The sequence below is a fragment of the Galeopterus variegatus genome, unplaced genomic scaffold (genome assembly GCF_000696425.1).
Source record: "Galeopterus variegatus unplaced genomic scaffold, G_variegatus-3.0.2 Scaffold143, whole genome shotgun sequence".
NCBI lineage: Eukaryota > Metazoa > Chordata > Mammalia > Dermoptera > Cynocephalidae > Galeopterus > Galeopterus variegatus.
In genome coordinates, this window is record NW_007726254.1 from 279,433 (window position 1) to 298,330 (window position 18,898).

Genomic DNA, 18,898 nt, shown 5'->3' on the forward strand with positions numbered 1-18,898 from the left:
ATTTTAAAACTATGTATCATTTATTCTGGCAACAAAGAAATAAACATAAGTAAAAGTAAATCTAACAATGTGTACAAAACTATATGAATAATATAAAACTTTATTGAATACCTTAAAAAATACTTAAATAAATGAAGAGATATAACATGTTTATGGATAGGAAGAATTACTATCATAAAGACTCAATGCAATTCTGATTAAAATCCCAACAGGATTTTTCGAAGGACTTGACAAGCTGTCTCAAAAATTTAGAGAAGAGCAAAGGCCCAAGAATTAGCTAAACTACACCAGAACAAGAAGGGGAATTGCCCAATCAGATATTAATATTTATTACAAAGCTGTCAAAGTTCAAAAAGCATAGTATTAATACAGAGATAGACAAATTGACTTATGGAGTAGAATTTAACAGAAATATACCTGTACATATATGGAAACAATATACAATAGAGATGGTTGAAAATAAAGCTATGGAAAAAGATATATCAGGCTCAGGGCAGCATTACAAATCTGTGGGGAAAAACAGACTACTCAATGGGAGAATTGGTTATCTATACAGATAAAAATAAAGTTGATCCCTAACTTACATCAAACCTAAAAAGCAACTCCTGGCAGATTAAATATGGAAAGTAAAACTGTGTAGCTTTTAGAAGAAAATACTTGTACAGGACATTATCTCCATTTTCTGAGAGTATAGATAGATTTGTTAAGTCACAAAAGCAATTAACCATAAAAGAAGAGATTAATAAATTCAACTATGTTAAAATTAGAAACTTCAGCTCACCAAAAGACACAGTAAAGAAAATTAAAGATAGAAACCACAAACTGAGAGAAGTTATTTGCAACATATTACTGATAAAAGATTATTACATGAAATATATAAAGAACTATAATTCTCTAGTTTAAAATTGAATACACATGTGTTTTGACTCCTTCCTGAAACCCTCCTAAAACTATAGTTATTTAAGACATGGATTTGCAAGGATGTTGAGAAAGAAGGAACAATGGCAACCAAATTGGGGGAGCTGTCAATTATGATAGATAAGTAATAACTGACTCAGCAGATCTGAGAAAGCTGAATCCAAAGCCAGCAATGGAAAACCCAAAACATAATTCAACTTAATACTGCAGAATTTCCAAAAGTCTCAAGAGTTGGTAATCCTAGGTTTCTCTGGAACGGAAGACGGGACAATACCAGGGCTAAAACAAGAATTATTTGAAAGCCATTTAAGAAGCAATTAAACCCAGGGAGCTGGCTGGTTAGCTCAGTTGGTTAGAGCATGATGTTAAAACACCAAGGTCAAAGGTTCAGATCCCCTCACTTGCCAGTCACCAAAAAAAAAAAAAAAAAGAAGCAGTTAAACCTACTAATTCCCTCTTCTATTCCATGCCATGGGGTGACTGCCCACCTCTCTCTGCAAAAATCAAAAGGCTTATTTCTTGGCAAATATCTCAGGACTGGGGATACCAGTTGAGGACAGGATACAATACTGAAAAAAAAAATGTGAACCTCCTTATACTGAATGCTAAAACCCCCAGCCCTCCACTGCACTAGGTTCTCAGAACCCTGGCAGTTAGGTCATTACCCCAAGCCAAAGACTGAAGGAGTCTCTTCTAAAGAATCTGATGAGCCCAAAAGGAAAGACCTACAGATAGTGAGATGAGAGTTTACAAAAAATAGTCCACCTAGATCATCCTACAGAGATTCCCATGGTTGCCAAAGTCCACCCATAACTCAAAGCCTCTGATAAGCTTTTTTAAATCTCCTATTCATGAACATGAACAAACACAGATTGCAGACATCTGAGGAAAGCCTTTAATGGAAAAATCGATAATGCTTTTGAATCCTTCTAAATGACTGTTTTTGTATTTGTGAGTATGCGTGTATCTGAGTGTTTAGTGTGTGACTGTATGTGTGGGTGTACATCTGTTTGTGTGTGTCTACGAGTGTATCTGGTTGCATAGGGGTGTGTGTGTGTGTGTGTGTGTAAAGCTCACGGAAGTGCTAAGCCACGGGGCCCTGCATCTACATCTCCGTTTAGTGTGTGACTGTGTATGTGTGGGTGTACATCTGTTTGTGTGTGTCTACAAGTGTATCTGGTTGCATAGGGGTGTGTGTGTGTGTGTAAAGCTCACGGAAGTGCTAAGCCACGGGGCCCTGCATCTACATCTCTCATATTCTGCCCTCCACCCACATGGGAGTGTGACTGTGCAGGATCTCCCCACAGAACAAAATGTCAGCTGGGCACAGATGATCCCAGAAACCCCTAAGCTGAGGGATTTTCAGAGTGGTTGGAGCACTGAGAGCAACAAAGTCTCAGCCCTGACCAAGAGAAGCATCTGCTCTTAAGATCGTAAGTCACCTTCCCAGCACCTCACTGCCCATATGGGAAAGCCCTTTCTGGTGTCTGACCTTACTGAGTGTTCCACCCCCTGTGACCCAGGTGCCTTTTCAGACCACTGCCTGCAGAGACCTGTGGACCCACAACTAAGTTGGTATTCTGCTCTCAGCTAAGGACAAGGGGTTACCAAAAGAAGGCCTTGGTCTGGGATTCCACAGACCTAGCCCAACAAGGAATGATAGGATGAGATAAGGTGAACCCCAAGAAGCAGAGAGTCCCAGCGCCTAAATCAAGAACAGAAAAAAGGTCAGGATGAGGACCAGGGCAAAGTGGGGGTCAGGATCAACGGTAACATTGGCGTCAGGGTCAGAGCCACAGCAGAACTAGAGTCAGGGAATTAAATTTTAAAGTAGGTGCCCCTCCAGCCCCATCCTTTGGCTCCTTCAAGGTACCAAGTTCCCAGAGAGCTGTTCCTGACCAAGACACCTGCATAAGGCAGCCAGCTCCCAAGGCAGCCAGCCTTTCCTGAGGCTCCAGATTGGCCAGTGGTCTGTTGCTCTAGTAGAGGAGATTCAGGCTCTGCTCCCAGGAAGCACACAGTCTGAAAGAAAGAGAGCAGAAACACTCAGCTCTGACCTTCAAGAACTCCCAGTCAGGAAATAACAGAAATGAGAAAGCCAGAAAACCACTCTGGCTGAGGGCAAGGGCCTGGCTCCAAGCCCCAGTCTTGGATGGAAAGAAAGGAGGAAAGGGTGATTCAAACTGTGCAGAGGGGCAAGGCTGGCGTGGGTATCCCTCTGGCATAGGAAGAAGGCTTGGGAGACCCACCTGGGCTGACTTTCTCAAGAGGGGATTGAACTAGGTCCAACAAGACCCAGGACTGGGGTCTTTATGCACCTAGCCACTTCTTCCCTCTCCCTTGCCCAGGGTCTGACTCAAATTGCACAGCGCCACGTGGATCCTGAAGCCCTGCAGAAGATGGTCAAATGCACCACACAGGACTACAGCTATAAGGGCTCCATACCGGGCCACCCCTACTTACCTGAGAAGTACTGGCTCTCTCAAGAGGAAGGTAGGGCCTCACGCCTTACCCAACTCTGACCCCAGAAGTAACCCAACAGTGACTCTCAACCTGAACCCAACTTGGATCCTGACCTTCATCCTGATCCTACATCAACCTTATCACCACACAATGACCTAAGCTTCTTCCCTAACCAACCCCCACTTCAGCCTGATTCCCAACCACCTGATTTGACCCTGGCCATGGAGGAGATGATCCAAACCCTGGCTTTTGGGAGTTCCCCGTCTGTGAAAAAAGACATGGAAGAGCCTTGAGTTTCATCCCTAGAGAGATGGAAAGAGTACAGACAAATCCTCCCATCTCCTCCCATCTTCTTAGCAGCCCTGTTCCTTCCACTCTCTCCATCCTTCCTGCATCCCTCTGCCCCACCAGACCTCTTTCCATCACCCCAGAACCTTTTCTAATTTCTTCCTGACTAAAATTTCTCTCTTGCTCCTCTCCCTCACGGACAAGACTCCCAGAAGCATAGTCTATACTCACTACTTCCTCACCTCTTCCTACACCTTATGAGAAGTTCTCTTTCTCACTTGGCTAGGTGTTTTTGATTTGTCTCCCCGTACATTCCAAAGGAGCAGAAAGTCTTGTCTTATTCACAACTGAGCCTTCTCCATCTAGCACAGCACCAGGCTCATAAGTATTTGTTGATAATTCCCAATTGAAGTCGGGAATGTAGTCTGCATCTCCTACACTGAAACACTAAAATTGCCCTTAAGTGTTTCTAATTACCAAACCCATGGGACTCTTCAGTCTTTACCTTATGAGACTTACACTATGCATTTCACTCTTCTGACCACGCTCTACTTCTTGAAATTACTTTCTCCCTCAGCATCTTTGATGCCTCACTTTCCTGAGTGTCTTGTGCACTCACTATGAAAACGTGGGGTTCCTCAGGGTGCTATCCTGAGCCCTCTTCTCTCCTTGCTCCTCCCCTGAGGCTATTTTATCTAACTCATGGCTTTAATTACCGACAGTTCCAAGTCTTTATTTCCAGCCTTGACCTCGTCAGAATTCTACTCTCCTTCATCTGGTTATGGTTATCTTTACCTGGATGTCCCCAAATACCTCAAACTTAGTATGTCCAGCCCACCAACCCAGAACTCCAAATCCCAATACCCCACCCCCTCCTCTCACACACCTGCTCTTCCATGTATCTCACACGTTTTCTTTCAGAGCGTTGGGGGAACGGATCGTGGAGGGCCTTGTAGGACAGGCTTAAATGATTGGGGGTGGGAGTGGGTGGTAGACTTTGAAGGGTTTTAAGTTGAGAAGTATATTGGTCAATTTTTAATTTGTAAAAAAGTACCACAGTTTCTATGTTAAGGCTGGATTATAGGATTTCAAAGATGAGGCAAGGAGACCAGTACGCTAATCATGATAACTTTTTATGAACCAGGCATTCGTCTAAGAGCTTTGCACACATTAACTCATTTAAACATCACAACAGCACTATGTGGTAAAGAGTACTATTACCCTCTTTTTAAAGTTGAGGAAACAAATTTTTTTTTAAAAAAAGGAAAAGAAAAATAATAATAAAGTTGAGGAAAAAGACATACCAAAATTAATTAACTTGGCCAAGTTTACACACAGTTAATAATTGACGGAACTGAAATTTGAGCCCAAGCTGTCTATCTGCAGAGTTCGTTCTATTAACCATGACATTATATTGTCTCCTGGTTAAGAAATCACAGAGAAATGGGAGTGAGATCGTGGGGAACTGGAAGAGGAGATAGGTTCAAGTGATTTTTTTTTTTTTTAAGATGATCGGTAAGGGGACCTTAACCCTTGACTTGGTGTTGTCAGCACCACGCTCACCCAGTGAGCCAACCGGCCATCCCTATATGGGATCCGAACCCGTGGCCTTGGTGTTATCAGCACCACACTCTCCCGAGTGAGCCACAGGCCAGCCCGGTTCAAGTGATTTTAAGGAGGCAGAAAAGGCAAACTTTGGAGGCTGGATGTGGAAGGTGAAAGAGAGGAAGGAATTGGGAGAAGAGCCCATTTCCAGGTTGGCTGATTCAAAGACAGTAGTTCTTGGATGAAAAGTGATCAGCACAATGGATCCAGACCTCACTCAGAAGTTTACCTTAGGTGGGACATGGGCTATATCTCAGTAACTAAGACAAGTGTGGGGTCAGGCTAGGCTTGGGATCTGGCCTGAGAGAGGTCAGTGAGGGTCAGCTTTGTGCTGGGGATCAGAAGAGAAACATCTAGGGGGCCACAGATCCTGGGATGGAGTAAGGAGTAATGTGATCTGATGTCTCCACCCCTATGATCAAGCAGACGGATGCAGCCCAAACTACCTGGGTGACCGATACAGCACGTGGAGGACAGGACCTTACAACACCTGCTGGAACAAGTATGCCACCTATCTTCCCCGGCTGCCTAAGGTACCTACTGTGCCCAAAACAGATGCCTGGGGTCTGGGACACCCCACCCCCCAACCTCTCAAACCACAGTGACCACTACTTCATTAGTTCCTCATCCATTTCCCACCAACAAGGCTCCAGGACTCTTCCCCATCAGTGAAACTAGGATTTGTATATTTTTAGCTGAAAAGGGAGTCCAGGAGTGGGGATATGCTTAGTCCCTGGGTCCCAATCTCTGGGGACTAGGTCCTCTGGGTCCCAAACTCTGATCAGGCTCTGTGGTGAGGAGGCTGGGTGCATTCCTTGACATGCTATCTTCCTGAGGCTTGCCAACTGGTCGTCTGGCCCCTGTGACACTGAGGCTGGCCAAGGAGTCAGTGATGGAGTCTCCCTGCTCCACCTTCCCCTCTTTTGTAATGTGAGCAAAGACACAAGGGTAGAACAAAGCTACTCAGTAGCACCGCAAATTTGATCTTCCAAGGTGATGGAGCAGTCCAGCCACAGCCCCAGGCCAGAGGGAATGTGAGAGGAGCCAAGGCTAGAGCAGGGGTTCTTATCGATAAGCTGTAAGCTGTTGGCCGACCCTGGGTTGCCCTTTTGAATTAAAACTTCCTTAAGAATTGGAATTTTTCACAAGTTCCCCAGGTGATTCTGATGGGCAGGCAAAATTGAAAACTCCCTATTAGAGAGACATCTAGACACAGCTAGACAGAGTCAGATAGACGAAGAGGGATAAAATCAAAGGCAAACGCTGAGGCAGGATTGTCAGAGACCCAGAACCAAACCCTGCCCACCTACAGTCCTTCCCACCCCACCTGTCCCCCCATAGGCGGAGTAAACGCGTTGCCTGGCGACAACCAAACACTGAGAGCCTTGGGAGTAGGGGAGTTGCTGAGGGGCGGGAGAAGGCACGGCCTGGGGACAGGTTTGGTGTTCTGGGAGGACACCCAAAAGGGAGCAACTTTTCCAGGTCAGAGCTTGAGGTAGTGTGTGTGCCACTTCCAGGAGGCCGGGATGGAGACAGTAGTTCGAGGAATGCCTTTGGAGTGCCCTCCAAAGCCGGAGCGGCTCAATGCCTACGGTAAAGGGAGGTGGTGGGGCAGTGGAGAGGAACGGGTAGAGAGAGGGCAAGGGGAGGCCAGAAGGAGGGTGGGATGGGGAACTGGGATGCGGGGCTGAGAGCGAGGGTCCTGGAAAGAGTGTAACCCTGTCTCTATCTGTTTTGGTCGCCGCCCCTCTCTGTCTCTGACCCTGTCTCATCCTATCTCTGTGACTCTGTCTTTGGGTCTCCTGGACTCGGGACCTGCGTTCGCAGAGCGCGAGGTAGTGGTGAACATGCTGAACTCGCTGTCACGGAACCAGCAGCTGCCGCACATCGCGCACCGATGTGGATGCGTAGACCCGCTGCCGGGCCGCCTGCCCTTCCGGGGTTACGAAAGCGCTTGCTCAGGACGCCACTACTGTCTGCGCGGGATGGACTACCACGCCACCGGGGCGCCCTGCACCGAACGCCGCCTGCGGCCTCTGTGCGCAGAGCTGCCGACTGTAAGGTTCGCAGGGCTCCGCCTGCCTTGGCTGAGCCCCGCCCCCAGAGCCCCGCCCCACCCGGCTACGCGCGCTCCATCCCGCCCCCTTCTAGCCTTGCCCCGCCTCTATGCCAGCACCCCGCCGGCCTCCAGCCCAGATGTGCCCGCTTACAGGGCCCCAGGGCCGGGCCGAACAGCTAAGGCGGGAGAACCGACATGAAGGTTACTCCAAATCCCCGACCCTGTCACTCCCAAACTGAGTTCAAGGTCAGCCCAGCTGTTGTATATGCTCTGGAGGTCCTGCAGGAGCGATCTGAGGAAAAAACCCTACACATCAGTCGCATCCTCTTCCCACACTTCCCACACCCACCAGTCCTGTCCCCCTACCTGGACATTTGGCCCTGGAGACGCAGGTTCTAGCCTGCGGAGTGCCATGTGTTCCCAGAAAAATGTGCTTTCTTCCTGGGCCTCGGGACACCGTCAGCAGTGGGTGGGGACGTTGCCAGGCGCTAAATAAGCAAGGGAATGGTGACCGCTTTACCAGAGCGGTCCTGGCCTCCTCAGAGCCCCACAGCACCTCCGGAGGTAAACACCCTCGCGTGTTACCGCTAAGGACACTGGGGCCCGAGCGCACAGCCGGAGCCCAGGCTGCAGCTCAGCATTGGTCCTGCACCCAGCGGCAGACAAGGCAGGCTGAGCGTGGGAGAACCCCCATATCTGCAGCAATCTAGAGCTGTGCAGAGGGGGTCCATGGCGATCTCCCGCCCCTCCCCAGGCCTAGAGAGCCTGATTCATTGTTCGAGACTGGGTGTTCTCCTTCACAAAGGCATAGGGGAGTGGGAAAGTGCCTGAGCCTTTAGGAGGCTCAGAAACGTTACCTGTCCAGGCCGGCCCGTGGCTCACTTGGTAGAGTGCGGTGCTGATAACACCAAGGCCATGGGTTCGGATCCTATATAGGGATGGCCGCTTCGCTCACTGGCTGAGCATGGTGCTGACAACACCAAGCCAAGGGTTGAGATCCCCTTACCGGTCATCTTTTTAAAAAAAAAAAAAAGAAACGTTACCTGTCCATAGTGCTGGAGAAATTGCTGTCCCACGGCGGGGATCCGGGGCTACCAGGTCCTCAACGACCGGAGCCCCACCCTCCCAGAATACAGTGTTCTCCACCTCCCGCCCTGGGCAGCAGAAACGAGGCCTTAGTAGGGAGGGGACTTCCAGGGGCTTCCTGGAGGCGGTACCGCAGTGGGGTCTTGAAGGGCAAGGACGGAGGGGAGGATCTCCAAGCCATGGGACTGATGCCTGAAGCACCGCCCAGACGCTTAATCTGGATTGCGGAATAGGAGGATACCAAAAGGCCCGACCCCTCCCTGCCCACCGCTTTCTCCTTCAGGAGTGTGTCGCCCTACGAGCACCGGCCCGGAATGCAATGTGCAGTTACGACTCCCCCGCCGTCATACTCCCCGTATCCGAACCTTAGGTAAGTCGGGCGCACACGCGGCGGGGGGCGGGCTGGGGGGCACAGTTGGAGTGGGGACTGTCCGCTGCGAGGCATTGACCGGAAGATGCCACCAGGGGGAGCTAGTACTATGGGGAAGTCAAAGATGGCAAGGAAATGGATGGAGGACCCTCTGAGAAGGCAAGGAGGCCGGGTTTGAAGGGTTACAGGTTATCACTGGGCTTAGAGTCAAGGGCGTTGGGTTCAGGGCTTGAAGTAAAGAAAAGAAGTCAATGTTAGGAAGCGGTATTGGGTATAAGAAATTTAACGGTATAACCTGAGGTCAGAAGGTCAGCGTTAGCGGCAAAATGTTGGGATAAGGTTGGCATTGAGTATCGGAGTCCGATGTTCACTTTGACGTTTTAGGGTCCAAAATGGTTGACTCATCTCTTCCCACAGATGGGACACAAGTCACTTCAAGAAGTCCGGTGGTCCTCAGAGAAACAACTATGTCGTCCACCCTGAGTTTGTGTCCGAGACTTATCCCGAGTACCGTTGCTGGTAGAGCCTGGGCTGGCCAGACCAAGGGGGCGGAACAGTAAATAAACTCTTCACCCCCAAAGGCTGCCTCCTGTGTCCTTGCCCATTAAGATTTGGGCCGGCCCGTGGCTCACTCGGGAGAGTGCGGTGCTGACAACACCAAGGCCACGGGTTCGGATCCCGTATAGGGATGGCCGGTTAGCTCACCGGGTGAGCGTGGTGCTGATAACACCAAGCCAAGAGTTGAGATCCCCTTACCAGTCATCTTTTAAAAAAAAAAAAAGAAAGAAAAGAAAAGAAATTTCAAATTGCAAAACAAAGCCCTGTTTCTCTGCCCCTCAGGAAGCAAGGGGTGGGGTGTTCTGGAATCTCTGGGATCTTCAGTATTTTCCTTTCTTCATCAAAGAAATGAAACTTCAGTCTTACACAACACCCCGCCCCCGGGGGAAGGGATACAGTGGGGCACGCCCAGCTCCCGCGGCACGGACATTCTAACTAAAGGCTGTCACTACGCGGAGACGCTGGACTCTATAAATGTAGGTTGGGGCTGGGGGGAAGGGGCGTTAAAAGGACCCAGCGGAAACCGGTCTTCTCAGTCCCTGGCCTCGGACACCGGACACCGCTGGTCTGGTCGACGGGAACTGACTGCTTGGGCCTCCAGGCTGGTTGGAACTACCGACTGGTTGGAGCTTATTACCTCCGTGGGGCCTTTGATTGGAATCGCCTTGCACTGGACTCTGAGCTCCTCCCGGAATTCCGCAATTCCTTTTCCATATGAGAAAACTAAAGGCTCGTGAGAGCGTTATGCCGACACGACCTTCCTCTGCCCAAACCTGGAGGAAAGGGAATTCCAAAGGCCAGCCTTGCCCCTTTACCCTGTGGCTCTCTCCTACACATCCCAAACCTAGCCTGAAGGTGCAATAATCCCAAGATTCAGAGACTGCTCCCTTCTCCAAGAACTACATTTCCCAACAGGCCCAAGACCGAGCCCCGCCGGCTTGCGGGTTAGCGGTGGCCCAGCAGGGGCGGGCCCGCAGGTGGAAGGCGGAGCCAGGAGGCAAGTGACAAGTGGCGGGCCTGAGATGCCGGAGGCTGTGCCGAGAGCCTTGGGAAGAAGGTGGGGGGTAAGGGCGGGACCTCAGGCCCGCGTGACGACACGGAGGAGGGGTCGAGCGCCAGGGGCGGGGCTGGACTCAGAAGCCCGGAGCGAGACTGGACGGCTGGGGCGTGGCCGAGCAGCCCGAGGGCGGGGCCGAGGGAGGGCCTCCGCTGTGTGGAGCCAGGCAGCGCCCCGCGCGGCGCCTAGGCGCTCAACTCCTGCTAACACGGAGGGGATCTGCGGGAGGCTCCCGTCACCCCCGCTTCTGCTGGGCCGTCACTGCCGTGAGTGAGCCCAATGGGAGGACCTGGGGAGGGGGGCATGCTGAGGGAACACGATTCCTGAACCTTCGCTCCTCCCGATTGAGTGGAGCGAGCCTGAACACCTGGGCCCCTCCTCGGGCCCGCAGTTTCCAGCGGGCGACAGGTTCTTTGACCTCAGTCTGCCTCTTCGGACTGTGCAGCTGTAGGGCGAGGAGCGGAGGGTGGGTGTGGAGTATTCCGGGCTGTGTAGGCGCAGTCACTCGATCCCTGCAGATCCCGTCACCCGGCAGGGGAGGGAGACGGGCCGGATCGAGTTGCCTTTGACATTTCCATCCCCCTGGGAACTGTGTCAGACAAACGACTCTGCTTAGAATTGTCTCCCCTCAGTTGAACCGGACCGGTCGCTCCCCCTCAGACCAGACTGGGGGCTGGCAGCCAAGTCAGAGGTTGAGTGTAGAGTGAGGAGAGGCTCGGCAGGAACAGAGCCCATGGGGTCCACCCCGCAGTCCCCATCTGCTAGCGTTAGCCTGTGGTTGACCAGACGCTGGAGGCGGCAGATTACAGGGGTCTCTAGCGCCACTGCTAACATCGGAACCACAAAGTTCCTCCCCCACAGCCCCGGTACCAGATGCCATTAAAGTTGCCACTTTTCCACCCCTAGGAGTTCTTCCTGGTCTGCCTGGAGCAAACAGCAGGACCAGCTCTTGGAAAGACAGGCTTGACCATGTCCACAACCATCTGATGGAAGCCTGTCCCACCCTATCAGCCACATAGCTCCTTTCTGCTGCTGCATTCGGGCAGCCAGGTCAGACCATTATCTCTCATCTCCTGAAACTTATGCTGTGGAGTGTTTAGTCAGGATTTTGGATCCAGGCAACCTTGCTACCAGGGTGACTTCAGATAAGTTCCTTTTTCTGTTTGGGCCATTGTTTCTTCATCTGTTAAATGGGCACTGTAGCTATGTCTGCTGCTCCACATTGTTGTTAGGGTTGGAAGCTGTGGTAGCATTTGGGAGACCAGCAGGTGCATGAACAGAATGGGTGCCCAGACCTGTGGGCTCCTGTCCTGCATCAAAAAACCTTGGAACCCTAGAAAATTAAGATTCTCAGAACCCCAGTGTTAGAAATGGCTTTTGAGGCTACCCTGGTGGCCTCTTCATGCCTCCAGGGGTCATGAGTTAGGCTGATAATAGGAAAGTTTTGAGGATGAGGGCGTCCCTGTTTTATTTAGATCTGGACTGGACTCTCTCTATTCCCTTGGAGCCCAGAATGAGGCCTTGGTTGCCTTGAATGAATGAATATAAACATACAGCAAGGAGGACCTGAGCTGCCTTAAGGTCTTCTTTGGGTTCTACTGAGCTTGAGGGCATTAGGAAAAGGCCACTGCCTGTGTTTTCCAGGAGGGCTTTTCTAACCTGTATCTACAGGAAGGTTAGGTTGTGTTGGCTGAGAGGAAGGGAATAAGAAGTTGTTCCAGACTAGCTAAGGGAGTTGGGGGGGGGGGGGCACTGGGAATGAGGCCCTGAGCTAGCACCTTGAGGGAGAAGCTGGGGGCAGGGAGCTGTGTACTGAAATCTAGGATCAAAATTCTGACCTGCACCTGGCATTCTTGACAGTCTCTGCATGAGGGAGGTGTGGGAGGTGAAGAACCTGAGTAGTTGGAAGCTGCTGGGGACTTAGAACATACATTGGCATCTGGGAAGAGGCTAATCACTGCCAGTCTTCCTCTCTTCTTCTCCCAAGCTGGAGCAGTTGTGTCACTGGCTGGCTGGCGGTGTGTATGCCTGTGTGTACATCTGGCTGGTGCTATTTCTTCATTGGACTCTGCCCTGAAGGCTGAGACAGAAAGGGTCAGTGACCTTGAGCAGTACACACCTTCCCCCAAGGTTATGTTTCCCTAGTCGTGCCTGGATGTTTAGCATACAATGTGTGAGAGTTCATGTGTGCAGTGGTGGGTGTCTGATCCCTGAAGACCTGATAGGTGGAGAAGAGGTATGGCCCAAGCTGGGTGGGTGAAATCTCCTGAAGTAGGTGGCCTGAAGGATTTAGGTTGGGGAAGAAATGAGATTGGTAGTCACAAGATAGGCCTGGCTAGAAATGGAATCAGAATGGTAGCTGAGAACACAGCATGCCTCCAGCCTTGATTGCAAAGATTACACTTCTGAATTTCATCATGGGGGTCGTGAGCAGCTCTCAAAGCTAGTGATAGACACGGTTTGATAAGTGCTTTAAAAAAACCTCTATGGTTGCTGTGAGCGGAAGGCACCGGAGGGAAAGAAGTGGGGCCAGAAAGGCCTACTGGGTAAGTGTTTCAATAATACAGGACAGAAGCAGAAGCGACACTGCCCAAACTAGGGCAGGGGCAGCAGGACAATGGGTAAGTGGTAGAGACAGAGCTAGGAGACAGCTGGCCCACAGATGTGGTGCTGGGAGCAGAGCAGGAAGTAGGGTAGGTAAATGGACTTGGTGATTGATAGCTTAGAGCAGGATAGAGTTTGAGGGCAAAGTGGGGGACATCTAAGAAGCCCATGGCCCCCATACCAGGGCTCCTGACCCCAGCCCTAATGTCTGAACCCAATCCTACCTCCCTCCCAACCAGGGCCTGGGACTGAGTCTGGCTTTGGTTGGCTTCTTTAATCTCCAGGTTTCATCTGGCTTCTGACTTAAGATCAAATTCCATGCCTGAGCTGTACCCCCTTCCTCTCTCCTCTCCATCTCTGGGGACAGGGAAGCCACCCTACTGCCCTGTTAAAAGTCTCTAGGCCTGACTGGACCATCCTCCCTCTCTCACTGTGGCCATACCTCTAGGAGACCAGGCCCTCTCCAGTTCTCTCACCTTCTCTCCAGCTCCAACTGCCCCATGTGTGATCCAGCAAGGCCTGACTTATCGTGATCTTGGACACTCCCTGTCCCTCTTTGGGTTTGTTTCTCCACCATTCAGAGTCCTGATTAATTCTGGCAAGCATTGGAGTCCATGAGAAAGGGCGGGTAAGGCACAGACAGACTGTCCTGGTAGGAGTCTCATCTTTGCCACTCATCAAGCCCTTAGGTCCCATTATACACCTCCCCAAACTATACACCTCTATCTTACTGCAGCAAACAGAAATACTATGTATGGAATGAGAAAGCTCAGTTCCCTCTCTCTCTCCCCATTTCAGACCGGGCAAGCCAGGTTCAGATGGGCTTGGTCGGGTGGCCCGATTCTCCGTTCCTTCCTTAGCCGGGGACTGATGCCCAAGAACCCTGAGGAGAAGAGCCAGGCCTACCCCCGCCGCCGCCCTAGTTGCCACACAGGCCCTAAGAACCTTGAGGCTGTCGCAACCGCAGCCATGTACACCTTCCTGCCAGACAACTTCTCTCCCTCCAAGCCCAAGCAGTCCAAAGAGCTGAAGCCGCTGCTGGGCTCCGCGGTGCTGGGGCTGCTGCTGGTGCTGGCCGCGGTCGTTGCCTGGTGCTACTACAGCGCCTCCCTACGCAAGGCGGAACGCCTGCGCGCGGAGCTGCTGGACCTCAACCGCGGCGGGTTCTCCATCCGCAACCAGAAGGGCGAGCAGGTCTTCCGCTTGGCCTTCCGCTCCGGTGCGCTGGACCTCGACTCCTGCAGCCGCGACGGCGCCCTACTTGGCTGCTCGCGCACGGCCGATGGGCGCGCACTGCACTTCTTCATCCAGACGGTGCGTCCCAAGGACACAGTCATGTGCTACCGCGTGCGCTGGGAGGAGGCGGCGCCGGGGCGTGCCGTGGAGCACGCCATGTTCCTGGGCGACACTCTGGCGCACTGGTTTGGAGGCGCCGAGATGAGGACGCAACACTGGCCAATCCGCCTGGACGGCCACCAGGAGCCACAGCCATTCGTCACCAGCGACGTCTACTCCTCCGACGCCGCATTCGGGGGTATCCTCGAGCGTTACTGGCTATCGTCGCGCGCCGCTGCGATTAAAGTCAACGACTCAGTGCCCTTCCACCTGGGCTGGAACAGCACGGAGCTGTCTCTGCGACTGCAGGCGCGCTACCACGACACGCCGTACAAGCCACCCGCTGGCCGCGCCGCAGCGCCCGAGCTCAGCTACCGCGTATGCGTCGGCTCAGACGTCACCTCCATCCACAAGTACATGGTGCGGCGCTACTTTAACAAGCCCTCGAGGGTGCCAGCGCCCGAGGCCTTCAGAGACCCCATCTGGTCCACATGGGCTCTGTACGGGCGCGCTGTGGACCAAGAGAAAGTGCTGCTTTTCGCCCAGCAGATCCGTCAGCACCGCTTCAACAGCAGCCACCTGGAAATCGACGACATGTACACGCCCGCCTACGGAGACTTCGACTTCGACGAGGCCAAGTTCCCCAACGCCAGTGACATGTTCCACCGCCTGCGTGATGCCGGCTTCCGCGTCACGCTCTGGGTCCACCCGTTCGTCAACTACAACTCGTCGCGCTTCGGCGAGGGCGTGGAGCGCGAGCTCTTTGTGCGCGAACCCACGGGCCGGCTGCCAGCGCTAGTGCGCTGGTGGAATGGCATCGGTGCGGTGCTCGACTTCACGCGCCCGGAGGCCCGAGACTGGTTCCAGGGACACCTGCGGCGGCTGCGCTCTCGCTATGCCGTGGCCTCCTTCAAGTTCGACGCGGGCGAGGTCAGCTACCTACCGCGGGACTTCAGCACCTACAAGCCGCTGCCCGACCCCAGCGTGTGGAGCCGGCGCTACACTGAGATGGCGCTGCCGTTCTTCTCGCTGGCCGAGGTCCGCGTGGGCTACCAGTCACAGAACATCTCGTGCTTCTTCCGCCTGGTGGACCGCGACTCGGTGTGGGGCTACGATCTGGGGCTGCGCTCGCTCATCCCCGCGGTGCTCACCGTCAGTATGCTGGGCTACCCGTTCATCCTGCCGGATATGGTGGGCGGCAACGCGGTGCCCGAGCGCATGGCGGGCGGCGGCGACGTGCCCGAGCGCGAGCTCTATGTGCGCTGGCTGGAGGTGGCCGCCTTCATGCCAGCCATGCAGTTCTCAATCCCGCCCTGGAGATACGATGCGGAAGTGGTGGCCATTGCGCACAAGTTCGCCGCTCTGCGGGCCTCACTTGTGGCGCCGCTATTGCTTGAGCTGGCCGGTGAGATCACCGACACAGGCGACCCCATTGTGCGCCCCCTTTGGTGGATAGCACCCGGCGATGAGGCGGCTCATCGCATCGATTCGCAGTTCCTTATTGGGGACACGCTGCTTGTGGCACCAGTGCTGGAGCCGGGTAAGCAGGAGCGCGACGTCTACCTGCCAGCCGGCAAGTGGCGCAGCTACAAGGGCGAGCTTTTCGACAAGACGCCTGTGCTGCTTACCGATTACCCGGTCGACCTGGACGAGATCGCTTACTTTACCTGGGCGTCCTGACCCAGCCCAGGACCCAGGAACCTCACAGCCGTAACCCCATACTTCATGCAGACCTTTAACCCTCCATCACACCTGCACCGTGTACCCCCAGGAAGTCCCTACCCATTAAATGGGTGCTGGAGCCAGCTGCTGTGGGTGGGGCCTGGGGAAGGTGCGCTGAAGCAACCTCCGCTCCAGGGCACAGCCTTACAGCCCCCTTTCCTCTCCACACTCACTCCAGTTTTCAAAAACTTCTGCCCTGGAGTGGGGGCAAGAGAGCTCAGAGGAAAAGCCCATTTCTCTTCCTGTTATACATGGTTGGGTTTTAAAAGCACAAAGAGAAACCTCTCTCTCCATCCTGGCCTTTGTGGCCATCTTTATTCTTCTGAGATGGGAACTTGGTCTTCTTTAACGTCCCAAAATAGCCCCCACCACACTTAGAAAGTGTATATTCTTGGTGTTGGAAGCCAGGCCCTGAAGTGCCAGCACTGGCATGAACTGTGGCTGACCTGGTCCCACTCCCACTGGGAAGAAGGGATAGAGGTGTTTGGCCAACTGACCAGGAGGCAGGAGGTCCCCTCCCAGGGAACAGGAGGACTGGGCTTAGCATGGAGCCATCATCCTTGTCCCCTATTTCTTAAGATTCCTCTAACGCTGCACTGACTCGTCTATTACACACATGGGCTCAGCCCTGGGCTAGATGTGACTGATGGGCACAGACTTGCAGGGCCGTATAGGCCAGACTTGGTGCCTTAACTGAAGAACCTGTGTGTGTGTGTGTGTGTGTGTGTGTGTGTGTGTGTGTGTGTGTGTGTGTGTGTGAGAGAGAGACAGAGACAGAGACAGAGACAGAGAGAGATTGCGGGGGGAGAGGAGGGTGGTGTTGCACCATGGGTCCCTGATCTACGGAATGCATGGACACAACATCCCTGAGGCTGTATAAACCTTCGGGAAGGCAGCAGGGAGCAAATTTTGAAGCTCTGACTGTTGAGCCACCCCCTGCCCCAGGTGGTTTCCCTGGAACTCTGGTAGGAAATAAACAGCCCTTTCAAGATTCCTCTGCTGCCTCACTCCCTGCACACGTGGCAGGGGTGTAGCCTAGAAGGGAGTGATGTTTTTATTCTGGTGGTGGCATGCTTCCACACATGGCTACACACACATGCTGACACTTGCCAATACACATACAGGGTAAGGTCTTTCATCTCCGCCATTCTCCCTTTCTAGGAAGAGCAACCTCAACCAGAGTGAGTTTCTCCTGACTTTGCAGCTGACTCTGGAAGGAGTGGCTTGCTAGAGAGGGGAGCCTCAACAGCTCTAACAGCAGAACCAGTCCCCAACACCTTAGTGAATGCATCCCTATGCCCACCTGTCTACCCCCTTTATTTTCTCAGTATGAAAAATGTCTGATGAAAGCTTTGGGGACTTCACAGATGTCCATCTTGAGTGCCAATTCTATTATTCATTTACCAGCTTTGTGAACTTGAACAAGCTGCTTGACCTTGCTGAGCCTTGGTTTCCTCATACATAAAATGGTGGTAATAATACCTACCTCCTAGGTTGTTGTGAGAATTATAAGCACAGAGGTATGTAAAGTGCCTGGCACAAAGTAGGTGCTCAATAAAAGATAGCTATTATAATCCTATTTCTTGTTTTCTTGCTTAAAAACAAGGATTCTTCCAGACCCCAGCTCCCACCCCAACTGGCTTCCTCTGGGCCTACCTGCAACACCCCCTCCCCAGGCTTCTGCATGCAGCACCCAGCTGAGCTCCAAGTCTGTGGCTCAAAGGACAATGTGGTCCAGGATAAAGGCAAGGGGAGAGATACCTGAAGGAAGGATGTCGGGAGCCAGGATTCCTGGGTCCTGAGAAGATGGAGAGTGAATAAAGTTAGTTTCTCCTTTTTGTCAAGAGTGCCTTCTATCTACAAATGCATACTCACTGACGAGCCCTTCCAGACCCTGGCACCCAGCCATGTGCTGTGGAGTGAGTTTAGAAGGAGGACACCAGCTGGATCCTAGAAAGTTACTTAAATGGCTGGAGAGCATGACTCATACTTGAATGGCACTCCAGCTTTCTATGCAACCTGAATCCAGTTTACCTAACCTTGGTCCCTTCGTCTTTAAAATGGGATTTCTAGGATTCATTGAGATGTATCTATAAAACACTTATGCAAAAATTGGCAAAAAGTATATGCTCAATAAATGGTAACCCTTATTAGTTATTATAAAACAGAAACAAAGATGAAAAACTCTGGCTGGAACCTGTACTGTCCAATATGGTAGCCAGTAGCCACAGATGGCTTTTTAAATTTAATTTTTAAAGTAATTAAAAATTAAAATTTAGGGGCCGGCCCGCGTGGCTCACTCGGGAGAGTGCGGTGCTGATAACACCAAGGCCCCGGGTTCGGATCCCATATAGGGATGGCCGGTTCGCTCACTGGCTGAGCGTGGTGCTGACAACACCAAGTCAAGGGTTAAGATCCCCTTACCGGTCATCTTTAAAAAATAAATAAATAAAAAAAATAATAATAATAATAATTAAAATTTAGTTCTTTATGCACACTAGCCACATTTCAAATGTTCAGTGGCTAACATACTGAACAGTGCAGATTATAGAACATTTCCATGGCTGCAGAAAGTTCCATCGGACATTCCTACACCAAGCAGTGTGTGCTGTCTGAGATGGCATGGGGAGGAAGAAAATAATGCGTGAGGGTACTCTGGCGGAGGAGGAGTATCCTTAGACATGCATTGAGGGCAGGCAGAGGTGTCTTATAGTCTGAGTGGGGAGGGGACACACTGCATGTCATGTCCACTGAGCACTCACTGTATGTTGGGCAAAGACAAAGGGATACCCCTGTCTGGCCAAATTCTAGCAAACAGCCCTTGGCTTGGGAT

At 52.1% G+C, this 18,898-nt stretch overlaps 2 protein-coding genes across 5 annotated transcripts in view; both read left to right on the top strand.

The window, feature by feature from the left end:
* LOC103606223 (chromosome unknown open reading frame, human C9orf24) overlaps window positions 1–9,369 on the top strand; it is a 25,956-nt gene extending 16,587 nt beyond the window's left edge. The window contains exons 2-7 of one of the 2 annotated variants that reach the window (XM_008590823.1): window positions 3,267–3,411; window positions 5,698–5,807; window positions 6,792–6,867; window positions 7,102–7,331; window positions 8,703–8,789; window positions 9,207–9,369. In XM_008590823.1, coding sequence (XP_008589045.1) covers window positions 3,267–3,411; window positions 5,698–5,807; window positions 6,792–6,867; window positions 7,102–7,331; window positions 8,703–8,789 — 648 coding nt within the window. In that variant the 3' untranslated portion in view covers window positions 9,207–9,369. Of the gene's footprint in view, window positions 1–3,266; window positions 3,412–5,697; window positions 5,808–6,791; window positions 6,868–7,101; window positions 7,337–8,702; window positions 8,790–9,206 lie in introns of both variants that reach the window. The other variant, XM_008590818.1, reaches the window with a different exon arrangement.
* A 1,227-nt stretch (window positions 9,370–10,596) lies between these two features.
* Window positions 10,597–17,322, top strand: KIAA1161 (KIAA1161 ortholog). 3 transcript variants are annotated; one of them, XM_008590851.1, is made up of 3 exons: window positions 10,597–10,670; window positions 11,311–11,454; window positions 13,807–17,322. In XM_008590851.1, the coding sequence occupies exon 3, from the start codon at window positions 13,879–13,881 to the stop codon at window positions 16,021–16,023; it is 2,145 nt and encodes a 714-aa protein (XP_008589073.1). In that variant the 5' UTR covers window positions 10,597–10,670; window positions 11,311–11,454; window positions 13,807–13,878; the 3' UTR covers window positions 16,024–17,322. The 3 variants fall into 3 exon arrangements, with proteins under 3 accessions (XP_008589073.1, XP_008589064.1, XP_008589055.1); XM_008590842.1 differs by lacking the exons at window positions 10,597–10,670; window positions 11,311–11,454 and adding an exon at window positions 12,348–13,636; XM_008590833.1 differs by lacking the exons at window positions 10,597–10,670; window positions 11,311–11,454 and adding an exon at window positions 12,348–12,498 and having other exon boundaries at window positions 13,293–17,322.
* The last annotated feature ends 1,576 nt before the right edge of the window (window positions 17,323–18,898 follow it).